At 37.4% G+C, this 27,200-nt stretch overlaps 1 protein-coding gene across 7 annotated transcripts in view; it reads right to left on the bottom strand.

Moving 5' to 3' along the window:
- The window catches only part of LOC140508108 (E3 ubiquitin-protein ligase NEDD4-like), a 173,287-nt gene that overhangs the window by 60,951 nt on the left and 85,136 nt on the right, over positions 1-27,200 (bottom strand). For all 7 annotated transcript variants that reach the window (XM_072615905.1, XM_072615888.1, XM_072615887.1 and 4 more), the window contains 3 exons: positions 17,251-17,301; positions 15,259-15,320; positions 13,577-13,679 (listed from right to left, as the gene is read on the bottom strand). In XM_072615905.1, the coding sequence (XP_072472006.1) occupies positions 13,577-13,679; positions 15,259-15,320; positions 17,251-17,301 (216 nt within the window). The remainder of the gene's footprint in view (positions 1-13,576; positions 13,680-15,258; positions 15,321-17,250; positions 17,302-27,200) is intronic.

Below are 27,200 nucleotides of genomic sequence, written 5' to 3'. Positions count from 1 at the left end.
TTTGAACTCAGGTCCTCCTGACTCCTACACTGGTACTCTATCCACTGCACCACCTAGCTGCCCCTCAAACCTTACATATTAAATGGAAAAGGGAAATTAAAAACTGCACTGAGTATACAGTATTTAGATCTAGAAGCGACTCATTAAACAACTTTGTTTTTTCATATGACCTATAAAACCATAACTGAGTGATTTTTTGGCATTTAACTTAAGATTTTTTAAAATTTATTTATTTAACTTTTAACATTCGTTTCCACAAAATTTTGGGTTCTAAATTTTCTCCCCATTTCTCGCCTCCCCCCACCCCAAAACGCCAAGCATTCTAACTGCCCCTATCACCAATCTGCCCTCTCTTCTAACATCCCTCCCTTCCCTTATCCTCATCTTCTCTTTTGTCCTATAGGGCAAGATAACTTTCTATACCCCGTTGCCTGTATTTCTTATTGCCTAGTTGCAAGAACAATACTCAACAGTTGTTCCTAAAACTTTGACTTTCAACTTCTCTTCATCCCTCCCTCCCCATAAATTCCCTTTGGGAAGGCAAGCAATTCAATATAGGCCATATTTGTGTAGTTTTGCAAATGACTTCCATAAAAGTCGTGTTGTGTAAGACTAAGTATATTTCCCTCCATCCTATCTGGCCCCCATTGCTTCTATTCTCTCTTTGGATCCTGTCCCTGCCCAAGAGTGTTGAGTTCAAATTGCTCCCTCCTCCCACTGCCCTCCCTTCCATCATCCCCCCCACCCTGCTTATCCCCTTCTGCCCCACTTTCCTGTATTGTAAGATAGGTTTTCATACTAAAATGAGTGTGCATTTTATTCCTTCCTTTAGTTCAATGTGATGATAGTAAGCTTCATGTTTTTTCTCTCACCCTCCCCTCTTTTTCTCTCCACTGAAAAGTCTTTTGCTTGCCTCTTTTATGAGAGATAATTTGCCCCATTCCATTTCTCCCTTTCTCCTCCCAATATATTTCTCTCTCACCGCTTAATTTCATTTTTTTAGGATATGATCCCATCCTATTCAATTCACTCTGTGTTCTGTGTGCGTGTGTGTGTGTGTGTGATCCCACCAACTACCCAGACACTGAAAAAAGTATCAAGAGTTACAAATATTGTCTTTCCATGTAGGAATGTAAACAGTTCAGCTTTAGTAAGTCCCTTATGACTTTTCTTTGCTGTTTACCTTTTCATGCTTCTCTTCATTCTTGTGTTTGAAAGTCAAATTTTCTTTTCAGCTCTGGTCTTTTCATCAAGAATGCCTGAAAGACCTCTATTTCATTGAAAGACCATTTTTTCCCCTGAAGTATTATACTCAGTTTTGCTGGGTAGGTGATTCTTGGTTTTAGTCCTTGTTCCTTTGACTTCTGGAATATCCTATTCCATGCCCTTCGATCCCTTAATGTAGAAGCTGCTAGATCTTGTGTTATCCTGATTGTATTTCCACAATACTTGAATTGTTTCTTTCTAGCTGCTTACAATATTTTCTCCTTGACCAGGGAACTCTGGAATTTGGCCACAATGTTCCTAGGAGTTTCTCTTTTTGGATCTCTTTCAGAAGGTGATAGGTGGATTCTTTCAACATTTATTTTGCCCCCTGGTTCTAGAATCTCAGGGCAGTTTTCCTTGATAATTTCATGAAAGATGATGTCTAGGCCCTTTTTTTGATCAAGGCTTTCAGGTAGTCCCATAATTTTTAAATTGTCTCTCCTGGATCTATTTTCCAGGTCAGTTGTTTTTCCAATGAGATATTTCACATTATGTTTCATTTTTTCATTCTTTTGGTTTTGTTTTGTGATTTCTTGGTTACTCATAAAGTCATTAGCCTCCATCTGTTCCATTGTAATTTTGAAAGAACTATTTTCTTCAGTGAGCTTTTGAACCTCCTTTTCCATTTGGTTAATTCTGCTTTTGAAAGCATTCTTCTCCTCATTGGCTTTTTGAACCTCTTTTGCCAATTGAGTTAGCCTATTTTTTCAAGGTGTTATTTTCTTCAGCATTTTTTTGAGTCTCCTTTAGCAAGGTGTTGACCTGCTTTTTTCATGCTTTTCTTGCATCTCTCTCATTTCTCTTCCCAGTTTTTCCTCTACCTCTCTTACTTGATCTTCAAAATCCTTTTTGAGCTCTTCCATGGCCTAGGCCCACTGAATATTTATTTTGGATGTTTGGGATACAGAAGCCTTGACTTTTATGTCTTTCTCTGATTGTTCTTCCTCATCAGAAAGGATGGGAGGAGATATCTGTTCACCAAGAAAGTAACCTTCTACGGTATTATTTTTTTCCCCTTTTTTGGGCATTTTCCCAGCCAGTTACTTGATTTTGGGTCCTTTGTCAAGAGTAGGGTATACTCTGGGAATCTGTAAAATCTCAGTTTCTCCAAGGTGGCACAATCAAGTGTGTACTGGTCTGGGATTTTTGTGCCCAGAATCTTAGCAGAGTATCCTGTGGAGAAGATACTCTGCCAAGCCAGCACTAGAGGTCTGGGATTCAGTCAAGCTGTGGGGGCAGGGCTGCTATTCAGCATGAGACAAAGACCAGCTGCCTCAGGGTGTCTACACAGGGCTGAGGTAAGACTCAGTTCTTCAGTGCACCCAGGGGTTTTTATGCTCCAGCAATGGAGTGGTCTGTACAGGCTGCTGCCTGCTGCCCACGCTATGGGAAGGCCCTTCTCCCTTCCCAGCCAGCTGGAAAGACCCCGTCACTGACCTTTGGTGCCTGTGGGTTGAGGGATCTGAGGACCTGCTGCTATGACTGGAGATTCTGCCCCCAAGGTGTCCTCCTACCAGAGTCTCACAGCGCTGGCAGCGCCTGGGCTCCCTCTGGGCTCCGTGTCCAATGCAACTGACATTTTGTGGGCCTTTCAGGTCACCCTGGGCTGGAAATCTCCTCCACTCTGTTGTTCTCCACTTCTGCTGCTCCAGAATTTTTTGAGAGTCCCTCTCTACAGGTACTTTATGGGCTGTGTGCGGAGACCATGCGTAAGTGTGTCTTTCTAGTCCGCCATCTTGGCTCCACCCCCTTAATGTAAGATTTTACAAAATGGGGGATTACTATATATATGTGTGTATACATATGCATATGTATACACACATATATGGAAATTTTTATATAAATACTTTAAAATAATTCAATCATATTCAAAAGGAAAAGGGGCTGGTACCTGCAGGAAAATGCCAAAGATCTTTAAATACATTAGAGAATCTATACAAGTCAAGAGTCTTTTAAAAGTATAATTCCTGACTCTTTAGTGAAGATTTTTGCAAAGGTAGGAAAGTAGTGAGTGATTTAGATATAATTGTCAGAGTAAAAATATTCTGATTAGAAGAAACTTTTTGAATTTTCTGTGTAAGTACATGTTTATTTTAAGTTCTCTATCCTTTGGGTACAAGAGAGACAGAGGTCATAGAAATCTGGCTACGCCCTAAGGCAGAGGAGAAATGATATGGCAACATGTAAATTCTCTGCCCTTCAGGTGCTGGGGGCCCAGGAGGAGACAAACAAATTCAAGCTAGGACAATCACGATAAGCAAGAAGTTAACTAGGGCAGCACTTTCTGTACTAGAGCCCTTGAAGCAACTGAAGCAGCAGAAGGAAATTTGATACTAAAGCTATTTACAAAGCAAGAGAAATAGAGTGAAATGCCAAATAGTTTTGGGAAGCATCTAACACCTTAGTAAGATAAAGCAAAGACTTTTCTGAGAACAGAAAATAAAACCTAGGTTTAGTTAAGTAGGTGTGTCCAGTTAGAGGAAATATAATATACTTAGGTATTAGTATTTAACAACTGTTTGATAATGCATCTTAGTGTTCGATTATTTAAGCTATTTTAATAAAGAGCTCTGTGTCTGTGGCAAAGCACACTTAAGTGTGAAGTTTATGTCTCTTGTTTAATTATGCCAGAGGAGAACCTAACAAGAAGGGCAATATATAGTAACTTTTTCCCTGGTGACAGGACCAGAATTGTAGGCACAGTGCCTAGGAATAAATAAGTGGTCTCCATAGGGCTGGCTAAATTTTAAAATCTAACCCTGTTAAATAATAGCAGTGGAATTATAAGATCATAAATCTGGAAATGAAAGGTACCTTAAAGGTCATCTCTAGTTCAACTCTCATTTTACAGGTCAGGATGATGCTGATAAAAATAAAGGACATTTAGATAGGCTTTAAGGTTTGCAAAGCACTCTACAAACATGAGCTCATCTTACTCTTACAATAACCCTGTCTGAGATACCTTTTTTGCCAATTTACAGATGAGTAAGTTGAGGTTCAGAAGGGTTAAGTGACATGCCCAAGATCAAATAACTAGGAGATGTTTGAGGAGGAATAGGAATTCAGGTCTCTGTGACTCCAAATCCAGTGAACTATTTACTACTAAGATACACCTCCTTGCTTGCCCAAGCCACACAGGTAGTAAATGAGATGCAGGATTCAAATCCAAATTATCTGACCTCAAATTTAGTGCTCTTTACAAGTTTTTAAGTATTAAAAAACTCTCTTGAATCTGTCTAAAGAAATTTGCTATCCATCACAGAAGATCTTAATATGATTTTTTTATAGAACATTTTTGGATAAGAAAGAGAAGAAAATTGTATTTCCTCCACAAAACTAAGAGAATAGAAAAGGTAAATTGGATGAAATTTTTTCTGTGCTTAAAAAAGGGGATTCTACCAACTATGCCTTGAAATTTGAATAAAAAAGGAAAAGCAATGGATAAGGCTAAAAGAAATTAGATTCAAACTAGTTTTGTATACATTTTTCAGGTAATTCTCCTTTCAAGTCAACTGAATACTGAAAGGCTGAAAGACTGAAATGAAATAGTACAGTCCTTGAAGATTTGTATAGGCAATGTTCACTCTTAAAGTGCACCCTAAGAACAGTGTTACACTGTTTGTTATACTGCCCAGTTCTTTTGCAATTTATAATCTACTTGAGGCCCTGAAAAATTAAATGATTTTCCCAGGACATACAACCAATAATTGTTAGTGGCAGAATCTGAACCCAGGTCTTCTTGACTATAAGGCTGGCTCTTTGTCAACCATACTATGATACCTAACATACAGTTCAAGTTGTCTACTCTTTAAAACTGCCTCTTCTCTATAAGCAACATGAACTGTACACTAGGGTAACACGCAGCTATGACTTATTTTTCTACACTAAAGCACTATATTTACAGTCACAAACTAGAGACCAGAGGAAATGGCAAATGCCGCTTTGGTCACTGATTATTCAAGGAATGAATATAAGCAGGTCTGTTTGCTGGGATTCCTGAAGCCTTTCATAAATACACGCCTATATGTTTATACCCACTGAGACTATAAGGTGCTTTCTGAAGGTGACCACAAACTGAAGCAAAGCAGATCTACCCCCAATGTCTGAACTGTGAGTGACACACCTATGAAAAACTCTGTATGTGGGCAAAACTTGGAGCAGTTTACTAAATAATTAAGAACCATTAGGAATAATTTTAAAAGTCACCTAAATAGTTTTCTTTCTTTACAAAGCAGTCATGCTTCCTTTTAGACAAGATTCCATTATTCAAGACATTCTCTACATAAAACTACTGAAGAGAGAAACCACTACCTCATAATAAACGTACAATATATGAATATCTTGTTTTCAAAAAATGATTTCCGTGAAAATACAGGTAGAAATAAAAAAAAAATGTGGAGATGTGAATGTGGATTAAGTAAGGCAACATATACTTGCCATAGTAAAGGGTCTTTGTATTGTACAAATAAAGCTAATTCATACATTATTATCTGGAGAAGAAAGTATATGCTAATATAAGCTTCTAAAATAAGAATATAGACTCTACAGTTCTTAGGGAGACTGGCAGCTGGAATATGTTTTTAAACCTTAAACTGCTTTTTTTGTTTTAAATTTTTTCCCAATTTTCTGTAAAAACAATTTCTAACTTTAAAAAAGAGTTTCAAATTCTCTGTCTCCCTAAGACAGAAGGCAATTTTATACAGATTATACATGTGCAATCAAATATGTAAAAGATATCTCCATATTAGTCATGTTGTCAAAGAAAACAGACCAAAAAACGTTTTTAGCTTATTTATTTATTTTCAGTCTTCAACATTCACTTCTACAAAATTTTGAATTTGAAATTTTCTTCCCATCTCCCTCCTCCCTTCACCTCAGGACAGTGTGTACGCTGATTACCCTTTCCTCCAATTTGCCCAATTGCTGTTCTATCAACAACCCCCCCCCCCATCCCCTTCCCTTCTATTTTCTTGTAGGGCAAGATAGATTTCTACATCCCATTGCCTATATATCTTATATCCCAGCTGCATGTAAAAACAGTTTTTAATATTCATATTTAAAGCTTTGAGTTCCACATTCTCTCCCTTCCTCCCTCCCTATCCACCCTCACCGAGAAGGCAAGCAGTTTGATATAGGTTATACATGTGAAGTCATTCAAATCACTTCCAGAACAGTCATGTTGTAAGAAACTAACTATATTTCCCTCTATCTGGTCTCGCCATCCATTTATTCTATTGTCTCCTTTAACCTGTCCCTCTACCAAATTGTTTACTTCTGATTACCCCTTCCTCTAGTCTGCCATCCCCTTTATTGTCTCCCCCTCTCTTATTCTCTTCTGCCTGCTTTCAGTAGGGTAAGATAAACTTCCATGCCCAATTGAGTGTGTATGTTATTCTCTCCTGAAGCCACATCCAAATGAAAGGAAGGCTCACTTATTCCCTCTCACCTTCCCCTTCTTCCTTTCCATTGCAAAAGCTTTTTCTTGCCTCTTTTATGTAACATGATTTACTTACATTCTACCTCTCCCTTTCTCCTAGTACATTCCTCTCAACAGTTAATTTTTTTTTTTTAGATATCATCCCTTCATATTCACCTCATCCTGTGCCCTCTCTCTCTCTCTCTCTACACACACACACACACACACACACACACACAGTTACAAATATCATCCTTCCATGTAGGAATGTAAACAGTTCAACTTTAGTAAGTCTCTTATTTCTCTTTCCTATTTACCTTTTCATGTTTCTCTTGATTCTTGTATTTGAAAGTCAAATTTGCTCTTCAGCTCTGGTCTTTTCAGCAAGAATGCTTGAAAATCTTCTATTTCAATGAAATTTCATTTTTTCCCCTAAAGTATTATATTCAGTTTTGCTAGGTAGATGATTCTTGGTTTTAATCCTATCTCCTTTGACCTCTGGAATGTCATATCCAAGTCCTCTGATCCCTTATTGCAGAAGCTGCTAAATTTGTGTTATCATGATTGTGGTTCCACAATACTTGAATTGTTTCTTTCTGGCTGCATGTAATATTTTCTCCTTCACCTGGCTCTGGAATTTGACTACAACATTCCTAGGAGTTTTCCTTTGGGGATCTATTTCAAGAGGTGATTGGTGGATTCTTTCCTTTTCTATTTTACCCTCTGGTTTTTACCTTCTGGTTTTTCAGGACAGTTTTCCTTAAGAATTTCTTGCAAGATGATGTCTAGACTCTTTTTTTGATCATGGCTTTCAGGTAGACCAACAATTTTAAAATTATCTCTCCTAGATCTATTTTCTAGGTCACTTGTTTTTCCAATGAGATACTTCACATTGTCTTCTAGTTTTTCATTCTTTTGGTTTTGTTTTATAATTTCTTGATTTCTCATAAAGATATTAGTATCTACTTGCTCTACTGTAATTTTTAAGGAATTATTTTCTTCAGTGAGCTTTTAGACTTCTTTTCCATTTGGCCCATTTTGCTTTTTAAGGTACTCTTCTCCTCATTGGCTTTTTGGACTTCTTTTGCCATTCAGGTTAGACTAATTTTAAAGGTGTTATTTTCTTCAGCATTTTTTTGATTTTCCTTTAGCAGGCTTTTGACTCGTTTTTCATGATTTTCTTACATCACTCTCATTTCTCTTCCCAATTTTTCCTCTACTTCTCTTACTTGATTTTCACAATCCTTTTTGAGCTCTTCCATGGCCTGAGCCCACTGGGTGGGCTGGGATACAGAAGCCTTGATTTCTGTGTCTTTCCCTGATGGTAAGCATTGTTCTTCCTCATCAGAAAGGAAGGGAGGAAATATCTGTTCACCAAGAAAGTAACCTTCTATAGTCTTATTTCTTTTCCCTTTTTGGGCATTTTCCCAGCCAGTGACTTGACTTCTGAATATTCTCTTCACACCCACTTCGCCTCCAGATCCACCCAGCCAGTGCTTGGGGTCTGAGATTCAAATGCTGCTTCCCAGCCTCAGGGCTTTTGGTGGGGGCAGGGCTGCTATTCAGTGTCAGATCAAGTTCAGCTGCTCAGGTTGGGGCAGGGCTGCCTCACAGGCTCAGTTCCCTCAGGGGATTTATGCACTGACCTTCAACAATGGATCCAGGCTCCTGCCTGCTTGGGGAGCCCTGGTCTGCTCCCGCCTCCACTGCTGCCTCCTGAAGGGGCCCAAGCCACGGGGACACCCCACTCCCCTGTTGGCCACCCAAAAAGGGTCTCTCACCGACCCTTGTCACCTGTGGGTGGAGGGACCCGCGTGGCTGCTGGCGATTCCATCCCTGAAGCCTGCTCGAATCCGCTCCTCTGGGCCAAGGAGGGCTGGGCTCGGCTGGCTCTGGGCCCGCAGCTCAAAGGACCTTTTGCGAGAGGTTTTCAGGCTCTCTGGAACAGAAATCTCGTCCACTCCGTTATTCTGTAGCTTCTGCTGCTTCAGAATTTGTTGGCAGTTCTTTTTTACAGATATTTTATGGGCTGTGGGTTTGGAGCTAGCGTATGTGCGTCTTTCTACTCTGCCCTCTTGGCTCCGCCCTGGTTATGTTTTGATATTCCTCGTCACCAGTGACATAAGAAAAAACTTCTTCACCGAGTACATAAGAATCTAGATCTTTGAAGCTGTCTTTGGCTTTTGTAAGTTGAGAAGTCTGAAAACTGCAGCTGCTGACAATGATTCAGATCCATAAGGCCTGCTCCTGATCTGTCCACTCTAACCAAACTGCATTCCACTCCCAGCCTGGTGCAATAGACCCTTCCTGTTGACCTTCCAGATTATCTTGGGCTAGAAATCTGCTTCAATCTGTCATTCTATGGCTTCTGCTGCTCCAGAATTTGTTCAGGGTAATTTTTTACAGGTTTTTTTTGAGGAATTTAGGAGGAGAGCTCTAGCAGGTCCCTGCTTCTATTCACTCCTCCATCTTGGCTACACCTCTAAAAATTCTTTTAAAAAATAAAGTGAAAAATAGTATGCTTTGATTTGTATTTAAATTCCATCAATTCTTTCTCTGGATGTAGACTGAATTTTTCATCATGACTCCTTTGGAAGTGTCTTAGATTACTGCATTGCTGAGAAATTATTTGCAGTTGATCATCATACAACATTACTGTTACTATGTACAATGTTCTCCTGGTTCTGCTCACATTATTCTATATCATTTCATGGAAATCTTGCCAGGTTTTTCTGAAAGCAACGCTGCTTGTCATTTCTTACAATACAATGGTATTCCATTACAATCATATACTACAATTTATTCAGTCATTCCCTAATTGATAGGCATCCTCTTTATTTCCAATTGTTTGCCACCACAAAAAGGGCTGCTATAAATATTTTTCTACAAATATCCTTTTACTTTTAAAAAAATCTCTTTGGGATACAGACCTAGTATTGGAAAGTTTTCCTTTTCTGTTATATTAACCAATCTAATAGGTGTGAGTTGTTTTAATTTGCCTTTCTCTAATCAATAGTGATTTAAAGCACTTTTATATGACTATCCATAGGTCTGATTTTTTTCTTCTGAAAACGTCCTGTTCATATCCTTTGAATAGTTATCAATTGGAGAACGGCTTTTATATTATTATATTTTTGACTCAATTCTCCACACATCTGAGAAATGAGGCATTTGCCAGACAAACTTGCTGTAAAAAAAATTTCCCCAGCTTTTTGCTTTCCTTCTAATTTTGGCTGCATTGGTTTTGTTTGTGTAAGACATTTTTAATTTAATATAATTAAAATCATCCATTATACATCTCATAATGCTCTCTAACTCTTATTTATTTTTAACAGATCTATCACTATATTTCTTAGTTTGTGCCAGACTGTTATGATTACTGCTTTATAATACAGTTCGACATCTGATACTGTTTGCTCATCTTAACTTTTTTTCATTAATTCCCTTGATAGTCTTGAAGGTTTGTTCTTCCTGATGGGTTTTAATTATTTTTTTCTAGCTCTATAAAATAATTTTTGGTAGTTTGATTGGCATGGCACTTGGCAGCTAAACCTTGTGAAAACTGTTGGAATGGCAGATACCTAAAAGGAACCTTTACAGATTCAGCACCTTGCACAAGGGCAGCTAGGTGGTGCAGTGGATATAGCACCAGTGCAGGAGTCAGGAGGACCTGAGTTCAAATCTCACCTCAGATACTTGACACTCACTAGCTGTGTGACCTTGGACAAGTCACAATTGCCTCATTCTGGGTCATCTCCAGTCATCCTGATGAATATCTGGATTCAGATGGCTCTGGAGGAGAAGTGAGGTTGGTGACCTGCACAGCCCTCCCTCACTCAAAACAAAAGTCAAGTGTAAGTCATGTCATTATTTCTCTGATGGCATGGTCTTCTTCGGCAATGAAGGATGAACACACACACCTTGCACAAAGTCGACACTCAAATATTTGTTAAATGAATATGTCTCTGAGACAGTGCTCCTATACATGATGCCCAATAAAATGTCCAATGCCACATTTACCACTCAGAATCAAAACTTTAAAGCTGGAAGGCACTTGGGGGTTCATCTGATTCAAAAACCCTTTCCTCATCTGAAAATAAGAAAACTGTGTCCCACAGAGTCTGTGACTTTCCTAAGTTCACACAGAGCCTCCGGGACTAAAACTCAAAATTTTAATTAGTATCTTTGATGCACATCAGTACCAAATCTTTATTTCCAGATTTAAATTCTTTCCTAAGCTACAATCTACTATATATCTGTACCTGAATGTTCTATTTACCATCTCAAAGTCAACACGTCCAAAACTTGATTCACCATGTTTCTACCAAAATCATTTGATCCTCCTCCTTTTCAAATTTCAATTAATGATATTTAATCAACCATACTTGACTCTCCCTCTTCTTTGACTCTCCCTCTTCCCACCCATTCAATCAGTTGATTCTATTTCTACATCATCTTTCCGTTTGTCTCCCCTTTTCTATTTGTACTGTCAGAATTCTCATTCAGGCCTTTATTCCCTCTTATCTAGCCTATTGTTACAAAGTCCAAACTTATTCTTGTCTTCAAGTGCATCCTCTATAATGCTGTCAGATTAATGTTCTTAATATTGTCAAGGCAATCACAACATCACGAGGCTTATGTGAAAACCAGGTTTATGAGAAATGAACATGTGGAACCCAAAAGATTCCCATTCTTTATCGAAGTTTACATTTTTATAATGGGATAAAGGGAGGAGGAACAATCAGGAAGGGGTGTGACATAGGAAGGGGAATGATGTAGCAAAGGTGGGAAAAAAGACAATATCACACAGCAGGAAGGAGCAAAGTGATGGCAAAAGCCTCATTCTTTACTCTTGGGAACTGCTAATTATGAAGACAGGAGGGTCTGCTTATCTGCAAAGAACACCAGCTGCACAAGCATTATCCTGGCTTGGCAAAGACTGGCTGGTTCCTGTCTTGCCTCCCAAGGACACATAGGGAATCCACATTGCAACAACAAATTATGTCAGCTCAGGGAGAGTTTCATCCTTGACACATCCTGCATGCTCTGGATTCGGTATTTCTGGAAAATGTGGCAACTCAAAAAGACAAGTTCAGGGGACCCCTTAATATCCCTTAACAATATTGATATAGCTCTCATATCATTCCATTACTCAAAAAACTTAAAAGAAACTACCCATCACCCACTCATATTTCTTACTTTGGCACTCAAAGCTCTCCACAGCTTGGTTTCAACTTATACCATATGCTGCACTGTAGCCTCCAATCACATTGTACTATTTGCCATTCTCCAAATTTATCTCACGTTTTCCCATTTCCTTTTGTTTACTCACAACGTTACTTGAGTCTAGAAAACATTTCTTCCACCCTCTTCCATTCAATGAAGGTAGCCATCCTTTATGGTTTAGATTATCTTGTCCACAGAGCTTTTCCTGATTTTCCTAGATGAAAGCTACCTCTCTCTTCCCTTTCAACCACCATACCATGTTTGTCCTTATCTTTTTAAATTATTATATTCTGTTTTTTTGGTGGGAAGAGAGAGACCTGCAACTTCCTGGCACAGTAAATTCCCCATAAGGAAGTTCCCTCTACCATGTAATTTAGAGTTTTAGAGCAATCCTGACTGGAACACTGGACAATGAAGTTAACTTACCTATAATGGCACATGTAGTATATGTCAGAAATAGGACTTGAATTCAAATAACCCAGAGCCCAAGTTGTCTTGAGTCAGAGGTCCAGGCTCTATCTGCTACTAAATTATTAAAATTACTACTATAATCAATTATATTACTAAAATATCCACCAAAATATTTATTATAGTTCCTGTACATGTGGTATGCTTCCTGAGGTCAGAGATCATGTTTTATATATCTTTACATCTTTCTCAATAACTAGGACAAAGACTTTTACAAACTAGATATTCATTATGTATTAACTTAAAGCATCTCTTAACTTCAGAGATCTTTCTACTATTTTCTACTGCCTGTTCTCTCACTTTAGTTATATAAAGCAGCATTCAATCCATTAAGACTTTCCCTCTCTACAGAAAAAATCAAGAAAAATACCCATAAACAATGCCCCCCAAAATGGTTTTACATCAGATCCCTTAATTACAGAAACACCACCACCACCACCACTACTATTGGCAGCTAGCACTTACATAATGTTTTAAGGTATGCAAAGCACCTTACACTTTATCTCATTCGATTCTCAAAATAACCTTGAGAGGTGGGTGCTGTTATTATCCCTATTTTATAGGTGAGGAAATTGAAACAGAGCTCAAATGACTTGCCCAGGGTCACATAGTAAATGTCTAACACAAGATATGAACTCAAGCACTCCATCCATTGTACCACCTAACTACTTAACTATTACTATCAACATAAAAAGAAGGTATTTTTATAAGTTAATTTACTTTTTGCAAAAATAGTCTTAAATATTTTTGAGAAAATTGAAGGAATAATATTTCTTAGAAAATAACTTACAATTTGCTGATGTTCTTTTAAAAAATATAACTAAGAAATATTAGGATTTGATACTGTTTTAACGTAAGAACATGGCAAAGTTACCAAAAACCTTTTATAAAAACAGAAAACAGAATGTGACTTTATTTTATAACTTAATTTCAGTAAATATCTTCATTTATATCTATGAGACCTTTCCTCATCACTGCATTAAAAAATGTAATCAGCAATGGCCATTCATACTATTTTCAAGTGGTGTGCATAAGTACTTGAAACAAATGAGACTTCTTATGGATATTTGGAAAAAGTAAATGTATTTTGCAGGTTAACCAATTTTCTTTCAAACAAATTAAATTGCTATAGTTTTTCTTCCTTAATTAGGTAAAAGAATAAGAAATAATATATTTTAACAAATTAAAATTTCTCATCACCTCTATTTCTTCAACCTGTTCTGTATTTTCATCCTCAGATCCATTGGTTTTTGGTATGTAAGTCATTTTTAATCTAAGATAACCTTTAACTTTTGATTTGTGACTGTAAAGGAAAAAAAGAAAAAACACAATTAGGCTAAAATACTATAAAGATCACACTTATTATAACTTTGTGTTACCCATCCATAAGAGTAGAATAACTTGGAAAATCTAACTAAAATGTCATGACTTTATGAGGATTATTATTAGTTTTTCCATTTCTTATAAATGTAAATGTAATAAAACCTCATCAGTTCAGACTAAGGGAAAGCCTGTGTGAATTACTGAATATCTAATAAGAGTAATAATAAAAGTGATCTTATTACTACTCTTTGGACATCCTATAATTGAAACTAAGTCAATGATGCTTAGCAGAGCACTTGCTTTACTGAATAATAATATTATCTCCTATTTATGTAGCTTTTTTAGGTGTGAAAAGCATTTTCCTTGCAACAAAGCTATGAAGTAGGTAATGGTGGGTATTATCTCCATTTTATAGATGTACTGTAAAGGCACTGAGACATTAAGTGACTTAAAGAGTCAAAAATGTTTACACACACACACACACACACACACACACACACACACACACACACTCATGCTAGCCTATGAATAAGTTCGGTCACATCTGTTAAATGTATTTGCCTTTTGGGGATCTGACCGAAAATTCTCATCTCTCAGCTTTTCTGGGCACATGGCTCCCTTTTCCCAAGAACAAAAAGAGAAATCACAGAAGAAAGTGGGTGGTATTTGGTGAGGCACTGCTACTTTGGAGCTCTTTTCCAATGCTGTGCTTGGTTGATTTCTATTTTACTTCAGTAAGTGCATTTAACTTTTATGTTAATGAGATAATTTTTTTAAGTTCACACAAAAATGATGACTAATCTGTAAATTAATGAGCTTTTATGTAAACTTTGTACATTTCCAGTATCAAGCACAAAGATAGTTTAGAAGTACTCTTGGCTACATATGAAAAAAATTTCATATTTTCTAAATTCCACTTTTATAAGAAAATTCTTCCTGGGTTTCAATAAAATTATTCTGTAATATTTAGAAAAGGAAAAAAGGTTACTTTCTTAGAAGTGATTTTTCTGCTACACTTAAATATTTCCAACAGTAATTCAGTATATATATTGTGCCATATTTGCCTACATTATATAGAATATTGAAAGTGCTTTTAGGGGTTCAAATACAGCCTCTTAGATGAAAATCAAGAAATTTGATCAGCAGTGTAGTTATGCTGTTTGGGTTTTAAATTTCTCTCTTTGCTTATGCTGCCTTTCATTATTTATAACATAGTCAAGTAAAAGTACATATTTATTCTAGAAGGCTGGTTTAGTATCATATTATTTATTGGTTTGTAGACAGATTGGTAAATGTGATTTTTGAAGTGTGGTATATTTCATTAAATAAGATTTAAATGTCAAATGTGTAAGTATAAAGAACAATCCTTGTCTCACTCAAAAATATTTTTTGTATAATTAACAAAAAATACTATTGCAAAATCAACAATTAAAAATTAAATTATTTTTGAAACATCTTATTTGCATGGGTATAAACCCTGAATTTATACAGAACTGAACTGTAAGCTACAACAAAGACATGAAAGACTTATTAACATTTTCTATTTAATATTTACTGACCTTCTTGGGTGAAGGAGAAAATCCTTAAATGTGTACGGTCTTTCCATATTTGGATTTTCTGTCTAGAATAAAACAGTGGGTTTTCAATGTACAGTTGTAATATAAAAATGTACTTAAAAATTTTGTGAACTATAATCAAAAGTACAATGATATATTTTTAGGCACAGATCACACCACTTCCACCTACCTCCCTACAACAAACTGTACTAACCCCATACCCATCTCAATTAAATCTGTGGCTTAAGAATTGTTGGGAGTTGGGAACTAAAGATGAGGACAAGGAAAGGGGATGTTTGCTTCAAGGCCAACTGATAAGTTAACCATAACAAATCATCTGGTAAGGTGAGAAAGTGGCTGTACTAGATTATACCTGGTATTCTACTTCCATAATCTTGGCTGGTATCCCAGTTAAGTAAAAAACCAGCTGGTCTGGGCTGGGAATGGAGTGAGAGAGGGAAGAAAGTTATGGGAGGAAGAACATGGAGTGGCCAGACTGTGTGTCAGGTAAGACATTGGTTTACAGACAAACTAATAAAATAGTTATTTTTGAAATGGAAAGAATAAAGAAAAGCTGAAAGCAAGTGGAAGTCAGGTTGATTTTTCTTAAGCAAAGAGCCTACACTAGAGAGACACTGGCTCTGTAGGTAAAGGAAGAGACATGATTAGATGGCAAGGAGCCCAGAAGGACAGGTAAAGCAGAACTGTATGAAGTTGGTAACAGGCTACACGAGACCACTTTAGGATTGCAGGGGCCTGATTTGGGGGAAATGGTGTATGATTTTATTACAGACTTTTCTACTTATCAAATCCAAAAGGTCTCTCTGCTACTTTACACTTTCAGACATCCATGTTTTGGGAGCACTGCTATTTCCTTGGTCTAAAAATTCTATCCTGAATTTCTTTATCACTATAGTGTCCTGATCTTCTCTCACCTTCCCCTTCTGTCCTTCTTTCTTCTTATTCTTTATAGTTCTTTTTCAAAATGCAGTCTTTGGCTCTCTACTTTTCTCTCTACTCTTTCCCTTAGAGAAGTCACCCATTTTCACAGTTTTGAAAACCATTTCTATCTTTTTTTTTGTTCAGTCATTTCAGTTGTGTCTGACTCTTCATAACTCCATTTGGGGTTTTCTTGGCAAAGATACTTGGAGTGGTTTGTCATTTCCTTCTCCAGAGGAGTTAAATAACCTGACCAGGGTCACACAGCTAGCTAGTAAGTGCTGAGGTCACATTTAAACTAATGAAGATGAATCTTCCTGATTCCTGGCCTAGGCATTCTATCCACTGTGCCCTAGCTGCCCCATTTTTATCTTGGTAATTCCAAATCTCTCTGTAGAGTTCTGATTTCTCACCCACATTGAAATCTTCTGCCTCTTAGAAGTGTTCACTTGGATGTCTTGTTATCAATTAAATTCAGTATACACAATTTCAAACTTATCTGAAACAAATGGTCATTCACCATTACTGACAATATTAGTGACCATTTTCTTACATTGGCTCAAAATTTTTTGACACCATCTATTTTCCTTTTCCATATATAGTCAATCATCATATGCTATGAATTTTTCCATCTCCTTGTCTCTTAAATCTGTCCCTCCTTAATTTCCATGACCACCATTCTAACCCAGAATCTCATGCTATTTTATTATAAAAGTCTCCTTGGTGTACTACCTTATTCTAAGCTCTCCCCATTTATTTTAATCCTGCATCTTGCTATTAAACTAATAATTTTTCTCAAATACTGTTTTCATGATCAGAGACATCATCTTCTTGCTTAAAAATAATCTTTAAATTGGGATCACAGGATCATATACTTAGATAAAATTGAGGAGGCAGGTTGGGCTAATTTTAAAATAAATCATAGGTTCAAAGGTCATAAGTGGCAAGCTATTCAATAAGGTATACATTTACAGAGATGATATTACTGATATACAAGTGTCTGTTAAATTAAAAATTTAAAGCTTAAGAAATAAAGTAGTGAAAGTTTGTACTAACCGGTAACTGGTAAAGAGGTACATCTACTTGACCTAGGAAATTGTCTCTTGTCTAGAAGAAAGATAAGAAAAATGCACAAATCCTTTAGTAATTTCAAAATCAACTGAATTAATTTTTTCCATAGTTAACTCCCATTGTCCCATGGAATGAGAGTAAAACAACAGAAGTTATGTATATAGTTTGCTGTCTTCTTATCATCCATCTTGTGGACCACCCCTTTTCCCACAATTGTTTGCTCATAGTCTTCACTAGGTAAAGATCTCATTATATGAGTGAGGGAAGGGGAAGAGCAACGGATGAAAGGAAAGGAAGGAACATCGTCTCAGTGCCAGAGAGTGTGAACTGTGGAACACTGAAGGTCTTAACCTTGGAAAGACTTAAGGTGTTTAGGCTCAGGTTGCTCAGGAATGCAGGGACCCACACTTCTTCTGGTTCACAACACACCCTCCAGCTGTTCTGTGGGTTCATGGGCCTAGAAACGTGGGTTGGATCAGGGTGACTCAATTCTCCTACCATATCCTGGCCTAGCTAAGTAACCGATCTCTTTTTATCAGCACAATCCTATGGAGGGCCAGGTGTACACACAAATAAAGCTGATCTAAGATTTATCGCAGTGCGTAGCTACCATAATTAGGCCTCTACTCCAAACACATCAAAAGAACAAGAGAAGAACCCCCAAGTTAAAACAACAACAACAAAAACCTCACAGCTGATTTTGGGGTGACAAATGAGTAACAACTTAGGGGGTGACCATTAATTAGGCAATGGCTGGACAGTTATGGCACACACACACGTAATGACAATATTCTTGAGCTGTGAGAAATGATGCAAAAGGCAATTTCAGAGAAACCTAGGGAAACATGAACTGATGCGGAATAAAGCGAGCAGAATTCATACAAGAAAAACACTGCAAGGAAAAACAACTTTGAGAGATTTCACTGATCAGTGGAAGGACCAATCCCAAATCCAGAAAGCTGGAGACAAGGGAGAAATCAGTAGACTGAGATATAGAACGAGACAAACATTTTTGGGCATGACCAATGTGAAAATTTGTCTTCTTTGAATTTGCGTATTGGTTTATTAACACCAACGTTTGGGGAAGGAGAGGAGCTAGGCATAGCTTTCTCCTCCCCCTATATGAGAAGAGAACAGAAGGCCAAAGGGAGCATAGACAAAGTAGGACTGATTTGAGTTACGTGTTGAATTTTTACTTAAAAATGAAAAAAAAACCCAACCCTATTATAATGGCTAAATCAACAGGAGAAAACAGGCTAGCCTGGGCCCTTAACTTTTAACAAACAACTTAAATTCCAAATGTTAATTTGTCACCATAATAAAGCAATGAAGCTATTTACTGATTCAAGAAGCATTTATTAAGCACTTACCACTTACTTTGCTACTGTGCTAAAGTGCTGGGAACAGAACTAAAAGCAGAAAGAAAAGTGGTTCCTGGCCACAAGCAGCATATGTTTCAATGTAGGAAACAACACATAAAGGAGATCTAAAAACTGGCGATGGGTGAGGGGGAATTGCGGGGAAGTGCATAGGGAAGAGGAGAGAAAATAGGAAGGGCTGCGATAGAAAAAGTCCTGTGAAGAAGGGACAGTTCTGGAGAGGGACGAAAGCACAGGTGGTCTGGTTCTCTTCTTGAAATGAGAGGTTCTGGGGGAAGCAGTCAATCAGGATCTAAATGAGGCCTCGGGGTTCAGAGTACCTGAGGTGTGAGAAGTAATTCAGTGGTAGAATGGGCTTCCAGAGTGAAGAGGTCTCTATGACATGGCAAAGAAAGATGAGCTGTGGAGCTGCAGTGCAGCCTGGGGCGAGATGAAGGTGAAGAAGGGAGAGTACACAAAAAGTGGTCTGACTGCATGGCAACCTCAGGCTATGCTGCCCCAGAATGGGGGGGGTGGGGGGAGAGGGGAGGAGAGAGAGAGTGAGAGAGAGAGAGAGAGAGAGAGAGAGAGAGTGTGTGTGTGTGCGCATGTGACTGAAGCAATACAAATTCCCCTTTTTAAAAAGAAACTATCTCTTTGACCTAAAATTTGAAGACTGCAGAATATTCTGATGAAGTGAGACCTCCAGTCCTGTTAGATGAAAGTTTTGTACAGGAGAGCAAAAAGGACATCACCAGAGATGTGTAACCAGAACAGGAGATACTAGTCATGTAGCAAACATGAGAGATAACTGATGCAGAACTCAGGAGCTTCCCTGGGATCCACACTAAGTACTTGCTCTAGAGTAAGGCCACAGGACAATGAGTTGTGTATATCAGAGGGCAGCTAGATGGCACAGTGGATAGAGTGCTAGGCCTACAAGCAGGGAAGACTCATTTTTTTGAGTTTCAGTGTGATCTCAGACACTTACTTGCTGTGTAACCCTGGGCAAGCCACTTAACCCTGTTTGCCTCAGTTTCCTCATCTGTAAAATGAGCTGGAAAAGGAAACAGAAAACCACTGCAGTATCTCTGCCAAGAAAACCCCAAATGGGGTCATGGACAGTTGGACACAACAAACATACTAGCACCATTTTGTCAAAAGAATTTCAAATTCTTATTATCTTATGTCATACTTCTTTGGTAACTGCTCTTAATATGGTTAGAGTTGTTTAATGGCTTTGCTTTGAGTTGATCTTTCACTTGCCAGTTCCTCTGGCAGACAGAGCATTTATTAAGCACCTAATACGTGTCACATACTGTGCTAAACACTGGGAATACAAATATCTGAAAAAAGAAAAACAGTCTCTGTCCGTAAGGAGTGTGCACAAGAGTGGGGGGAGCTGAGAAAGGAGGAACAGGAAGAGAGCTGAGGTGAAGGAGGGGCAGGGGAGTCACCAATTAGAGGAAAGGGTCAATGGAGTGTGGAGGCGATACCACATGAGGAGAAAGCTGCTAGGGCAGGTTTGGAGGGAAGTTAGAAGTCTTTTTGACTGACTGGTTGATTAATACATGATGGTGTGTGTGGGTAAAGTTTAGATTTCATACTCCCCATTTCATTTTTTTAAATAAGTTACTAAAATAATTTTACTAACTTTAATTATACTACTACTACTACTCTTACCATGATCATCATCAAGAATAATAATTCACATTTAAGGAATGAGATAAGCACAAGTCTGTGTAATCAAGTACTTAATAATCATAATAATGTAGTTACTAGCACTTTAAGGTTTGCAAAGTGCTTTACAAATATCACCTCATTTATCCTGTCAGCATCCCCTGGGGAGGTAGGTGCTATTATTATCCCATATTCCAAATAAGGAAACTGAGAAAGATATTCAAGTGACTTGTCTACGGTCAAATAGCCAGGTAAATATTTGGGATTAATTTGAAGTCAGGTGTTCCTGACTGCATGGTGTGCATTCTACCCAATGTGTTGCCTAGCTGCTATCACTGGGGAAGGTGAATGAGCTTAGCTCCCTGGTGTCAGCGAATGAGCAATTACAGCAAAAAGGAAGAAGAAAGTCTTAAATTCATTTCTCACAATGAATACCAGTCAATCTGTCATGTTCACTACAGCTTCTCTAGCCAACTAATTATTTCATATTCAGTAAATCAAGCATTACTTCACAAGTTATATACTCTATATTAGAACTACTCGAGTTCCTTCTGTAAAAGCAAATCAGTCTTTGGTAAAGCTCTCCTAAAAAGGGTGGGGGACAGGAATTCAAAACGTTAGGCAATTTTAAAATTGTTCTCTTTGAGATAAATATTCTGATAGATGAATGTTTTTTTCCAGTGTCTGTGGGACAAATAAATTTCTCCAAAATTGCTTAAAGAACAACAACAAAAAGTTATGTGAAATAACTAAAATATTGCCAAGTTTTACAAAATCTTGACTGCAGATATTAATATCTCTAACTTAATGAGGTGGAAACTTTTTTGCTCTTTCAGGTAAAGCTCTAAAGGAAAGCACTGTTTAAAAAAAAACCCTATAAGATTCTAAACATATACACAGACACACATGCATTTACTTAAAACAAGTTAAGTGGAGACTACTCACATTACTGAGTTGTTGGACTCTATGAAAAGATTCTTCTGAATATTAAGTTCCTCTTTTACTCATTTTACAATAGTTTGATTCATATACAATTTTCAAGAATATATCTTATGAATAAGGATATAAACACTTTTAGAAGATTTATACCTTTGAAACAAAAACCTAAAGACATATCCAGAGTTTTCCATTGGAATGTCAAACTTTTACTTAAATTGAATTTCTTAAAGCTAGGAAAAATAATCTAATTTAAAACACAGAACGTAAAAATGAATACTAGTACAATACTGGTCTGGTTTTCAACTTTTAGAATTATTTTCCAATTCTTTTTTCTTATTTCCTGATCTAGCTGATTTCTATTTTACTGTGGCAATAAAGACAATAGATTAGTTTCATATGGAAACACAGCAAAGATCTTCATGATGAAGCAATATAGTAAAGAAAAAAACATTATAGTGATTTTTTTTTAAAGCAATCTGTCCATCTGTCCAAGATGCTTCTGTCCATCATAAAATTAAATGGTAGGTTATGTATGCACTGGTGTCATAATGCATAAATAGGCTACTAATAAGTACTTCATATCCCTATGACTATAACTATATATTATCTATCTAAATGTGAAATCATTGAATTGAGCTAAAATGGAACTCAGAAGTTATTTATTGATTTATCTATGTAGGTCAGATATTTTTTCTAAAACAGAACATTATATAAAATGACTTTATTTTTGAAATTACTCCATAGTAATGTGTATTAATTAATGCCAGTTACTAGCTAGTTGAGAGTTAAAGATCTTCCCTACCCATTAATGGGCCTGCCCATTAAGGGAAGCTTGATTAGGGGAGACTTTTTTGTGGTTGTTGGAAGGCCCACACCTTTTGTTAATTTCTAATGAGGCACTGGTTTTCAAGGGTTGTGATGCCCTCCAGGTCTGAAAAGTGTATATATATTCTGAGGTGAAGTTCTATTGTGGAGCTTACTCATTGGAAATGTTTGTTTGGCCAGACAAGACTCTGGGCAGCTTCTAAGCAGGCCCTCAGCTTTGAAAACCTAGATGTTGGTGCTTCTCTCTGGTAACTATGTATGTATGTATGGTCAGACACTTGGATCCGTCTGTTGATCTGTGTTCTATTTATTGCTTATGGTCAGACAGTTCAAAATCTTTTCTGTTGATCTTTGTTTCTCTGTATTTTCTCTGAAGTTCAGGGTGCCGACTTTTTCCCTTGAACTAAGTGAATGATATATGTGCTTGATTAAAGTGATTGTTAACCCCTCAAAAGCTGCTTTCCTTTGAGAAAAGTAGATCTAAGAACCTGTACAGCAGGCCCTCCTATGTATGTCGAGTTCCTTGCTGATATACCTAGTCATGCCCAAAGTCTGGGATATCACAGAAGCCCAACACACAAGGTAGGGTTCTAGGCAGGGACTAGGCTATATTAGTGTCCCAAGCCCAGATGTGGAAGAAAAGACCTAAGCAAAGTGAAAATTGAAAGAATTCACCAGCTTCCTGAAAGGACCAAAGGAAAAATTCCAAGAACACCACAGCTTAAATCCAAAGCTTCCAGGTCAAAGAAAAAAAATTAATATAAGTAGTCATAAATTAAGAGTTCAAATATCAAGAACTGTGAGCTACTCCCATATCCAAAAACCAAATATCAGTAAGGATTACATAAGACTTGGCAGTTGCCATACTAATGAAGAGGAGAGCCCAGAACACAAGCAAGAGACAAAAGATATAGGATTACAACCAATGATAATGTGGGGGTGAGGGGGTGGATGAGGAGAGAAGCGGGAAGAGAACCTAAGGAAAAGAGGATTTCCAAGTGTTACAGGTGAAAAGTCCAAAACTGAATAGACATTCTGAAATGGAAATTAAGGGACCAAAAGAAATATAAGCTTTAAATGGAAAAGAATGTAGGGGTGAATTATTTTCATATTAATAGAGGAATAAAAGACAAATGACTTCTTAGATCCCTGAACCATAAAGGACAGAGGGGTTATAGGTAGTTTTGTTCTTTGTTTCTTAGAAAACAAAAATGGGAGGAATATGGTAAGAAGGAGAAAATGGATGGAACCTATCATATGGTGGAAGTACATAAAACAAATACAATGTAATCAGGAGGAAAGGGTGGGAGGAAAAACATCTAATAAACCACATTTTCATCAAACCAGATAAATAAAGATTTAACATAATTACACACACCTAAGCAAGTTTCTCTGATAAAGGTCCCGTATCTGAGAAATATAAAGAAAAATTAAGAGCCATTTTCCAATGGAAAAATGGTTAAAGGACGAACAGGCAGTTTTCAAAGGAAGAAATCTAAGCTATCAATACCAGAATTTCAGAAGAAATCGTTAAGACCTTTATGAACAAATGTAGAACAAAGTGAGCAAAGCTAGGAGAATAATTTATATAAACTACGACAACATTACAGAGAAGAGCAATTCTGAAAGACTTTAGAACTTTAATCAATGCAATGACAAAACATGAATCCAGATGAAACGCACCACTCACCTCATGCAACAGAGTCTAACATTTCTGAGGAAGCTCAATGCAGGAATTTGTTTTGTTGGACTATGCATACTTATGCTGAATTTTATTTATTTTGTTGTCATTCAATAAGCAGGACAGTGGGAAGGATGGGTTACAGATACATGCAAAAATAAATTTTTTAAAAAGGGAAAAAATAAACTGTTGAACTTCATTAATTTAAATGAACCACATATTGCTTGGAGAGAAATGGAAATTTTCTTATTGCAATATTTTCAAATGTAAAGAGATGGTGAGGTTTTTCACTTGCCAAAATACATACAAATTTTAGAGGGTTTTGCTATTGGCTTATACACATAATCAAGGTTAAAAATGGAGCCAAGTGAGTAGCATATAATAACTTTGCTTCCTTTTATCTTGACTCAAAGCCATTTCCAATCAAAACTGGAGAGGAGTTTGGCTGTTTCTGACTCTTAGCCTGGAGGTACTTTGCCTAGTTTTTGTCCTAGTAGCTTTTTATCTGGGTGTAGTAGCTCATAATTTCTAGTGATAAATAAAGTGCCAGCCTTCATCAGGAAGAGGTTTTACTGTTACAGCACCCTAGTAGATAAAAGAAATGTTCTACAGTTAGTCCTGAAGACATGAAGCTACAAATGGTAGCAGAGATAAATTTTCAGCAGCAATCAAAACTTCAGTGGAGTGATGTGCCAACTGAAGAATGGAAAAGCCTAGAGAGATACAGGAAGCAAGGAAGTGCAGCAGCTAAATGGAAATGACAAGATATAATATGACACCCATAGATTTAGGATCAAGTAGGGAGAAGCACCAAGTAGGAAGCAGACTCAGAAAAAATAAGGGGATATCACCCAAAGACTCTGCTGGCCCTGTGAGCTACTCCCATATCCAAGGAAAATGGAACGGTTCCTTTAAAAAGGGCAGTCAATATTCAGAACAGGCTTATTATAATCTACGTGCTAGAAGACTGTTAGAGCAAAGAAATAAAGGCTAACTTTTTGTTGCCTTAAAAAAATAAAAAACTTAGATTGTTACTTTTTTCCCTCAAAGTAAATTCTAAAAACTTCAATGATATAACAACATCTCTGCTATACTTCCTATCTCTAATGGCAAAGTGGTAGGTTTACATGATATCTCCTAAATTCATTCTATATTCCATCTGCTTATCTCTGGAAACCTGAAATTTACCTAGACTATAGAACTCTGGCTTTGGATCTGGCTTTTAGAATGACCTCTTCAATTAAGCTGATTTAATTTATTGTTAACTAGATATTAAAATTATTTTTATCATTCCTACTTAATTCTATCAATTTAAGGCCTTGTAATGGTAATTTAAATGGGAAAATCTTTCCCCTTCATTAATAGGCCCATGTGAACCTGTTTAAATCCCATGGAAATCTAAGTCATATGTGGTGGGAAGAGCTTGCTGATTGGGTGGAACAGGAAGGATGGAGCAGAGCTGGGAGGAAGTTGGTCAGGCCAGTCAGAGCTGGGAAGGCCGCAGGCACATTCGGAGTCATGAGTGTTTGTTTGCGGGGGGGGGGGGGTGGGGGGGGTGGGGGGGGTGAAGGCTTGGGAATGGCTTTGCAGAACCAGAAGAACATTCTACATAGTAACAGCAACATTGTATGATGGCTAACTATGATAGACTTACCTCTTCTTGGCAATGCAAGGAACTAAAACAACTCTAAAAGACTCATGATGGAAAATGCTATCCACATCCAGAGAAAGAATTCTGGAGTCTGAATGCAGATGGAAACATACTATTTGCTCTCTTTTTCTTTTGCTGTTTTATTTTGTTTCTTCTTTCTCATGGTTCCAGCCATTGGTTCTAATTCTTCTTTCCATCATGACTAACATGAAGATATTTTTAATATGAATGTATATGCAGAGCCTGTATCAGATTGCATGCGGTCTTAGAGAGGGGAGAAGAGAGGGAGGTGGAGAAAATTTAAACTCAAAATCTTATGGAAATGAATGCTGAAACCAAAAATGAATAAACTACTAAAAAAAATGGCTCATTTAGCCCCATCATCTTCCTCTGAATATGAACCCAAATCTTCTCTATTCTTGTAGTAACTGTCTATGATTGGGTTCCTTCTCCTTTGCTTACTCATTTTTATTCATTTTTGTTTTGTTTTCAGCAGCTATTGGTACAATCAAGTTATATAGGGAACGATGCTCCAAGTCTCAGATCCTTCTTACTGTTAATTTTTCCAAGTTCTGTCTCCAGGTTCAACACTGGGCTCTCCTCCCCACTCCTAAGGCATAGCCAGGGCCCCTCACTCACTGCCCCCAAATGATCTTGCTCCCTGCAGTCCCTTATGTGGTTGCAAACTACAGCTGTCCTCTCTGCCCTGGAATGGAAACCAGGGACTCTGCTCTTCTACAAATGCCCACTAGGGTCCCTGTCCCTTGTTACTGCATTCACCAGGCATGTTGCTAGCTTCTTCTCCCCATGACTACAGCCTGGGATACATGTGATGAGCACAGCTATACTTGGAGTCCCTCAAAGTCCTTCAATCTTCCACTCAGCCATGAGATCCTCCCACACAATGAAAGTTGCTAAGACTGAAACTGCCTCTCAACCCAGTTGCCCAAGGGCTGTTGATTCTGCACAGTGGGCCTGGAGATATCTGAAATAAACCCAGATCAAACCTCCATTTCTGGAGGTCTGGTCTTTTCTGTGGTCTTCTCAAATTGTCTTAGGAGGGCAACTGCATTACTCAGTGTTTATTTCTGTTGCACTGAGGCCTCAGATGTTTGCTACGTGTGCAAGCTGGGCAAGCCATTTAACCTCTGTATGCTTTAGTTAACTGTACTATAAAATGGGAACAACAATGGCACCTACCTCCCAGGGTTGTTGTAAGAATTAAATGAAATAATATTTGTAAAGTGTGCTACAGAAATGTAATTATCGTAGTAATTATTGTTATTATACATGGAAAAAAGTGAGATGTAAATGGGGGGTTAAGTGTATGTTTTGTTTCTCAAATCCACTGTAAACTTATCAAAACTGACCAGTTTGACTAGCCCACAAACAACTTTCTACTTCTTATCTCTGTGCCTGTGTCTGAGCTGTCCTTCATACAGTCAGTACTCAATAAATACTTATTGATGGAATGAATGAAATCTAAAATATAGCTTGTCAGACCTTGATATAAGACCATTAAATGTAATTACAAAGTAGTATTTTTTCCTAGCAACTTTCCTTACTGAAATGAATAATGTTCTCAAGAGTATTTTAATACTACAAAAATAAAATCTGAAAAATGCTTCCAAGTTGCTTGTGTGATTTATATGGGCAATTAAGGTTTAAATTGACTCTAAATACTAGTCAAACTTGCTTCCACAGATGAGAAGGTACGTATGTATGTAAGCAATATCAAGTTTTTTTGCAAACAGAAAAAAATATAGATAGAGCTGAGTTATTGGTTTTAAAGAAAATAAGA

The sequence above is a fragment of the Notamacropus eugenii genome, chromosome 1 (assembly GCF_028372415.1).
Source record: "Notamacropus eugenii isolate mMacEug1 chromosome 1, mMacEug1.pri_v2, whole genome shotgun sequence".
In the NCBI taxonomy this organism is placed as follows: Eukaryota; Metazoa; Chordata; class Mammalia; order Diprotodontia; family Macropodidae; genus Notamacropus; species Notamacropus eugenii.
The sequence above is the reverse complement of the archived record's forward strand: the minus strand, read 5'-3'. Positions and strand labels throughout refer to the sequence as shown.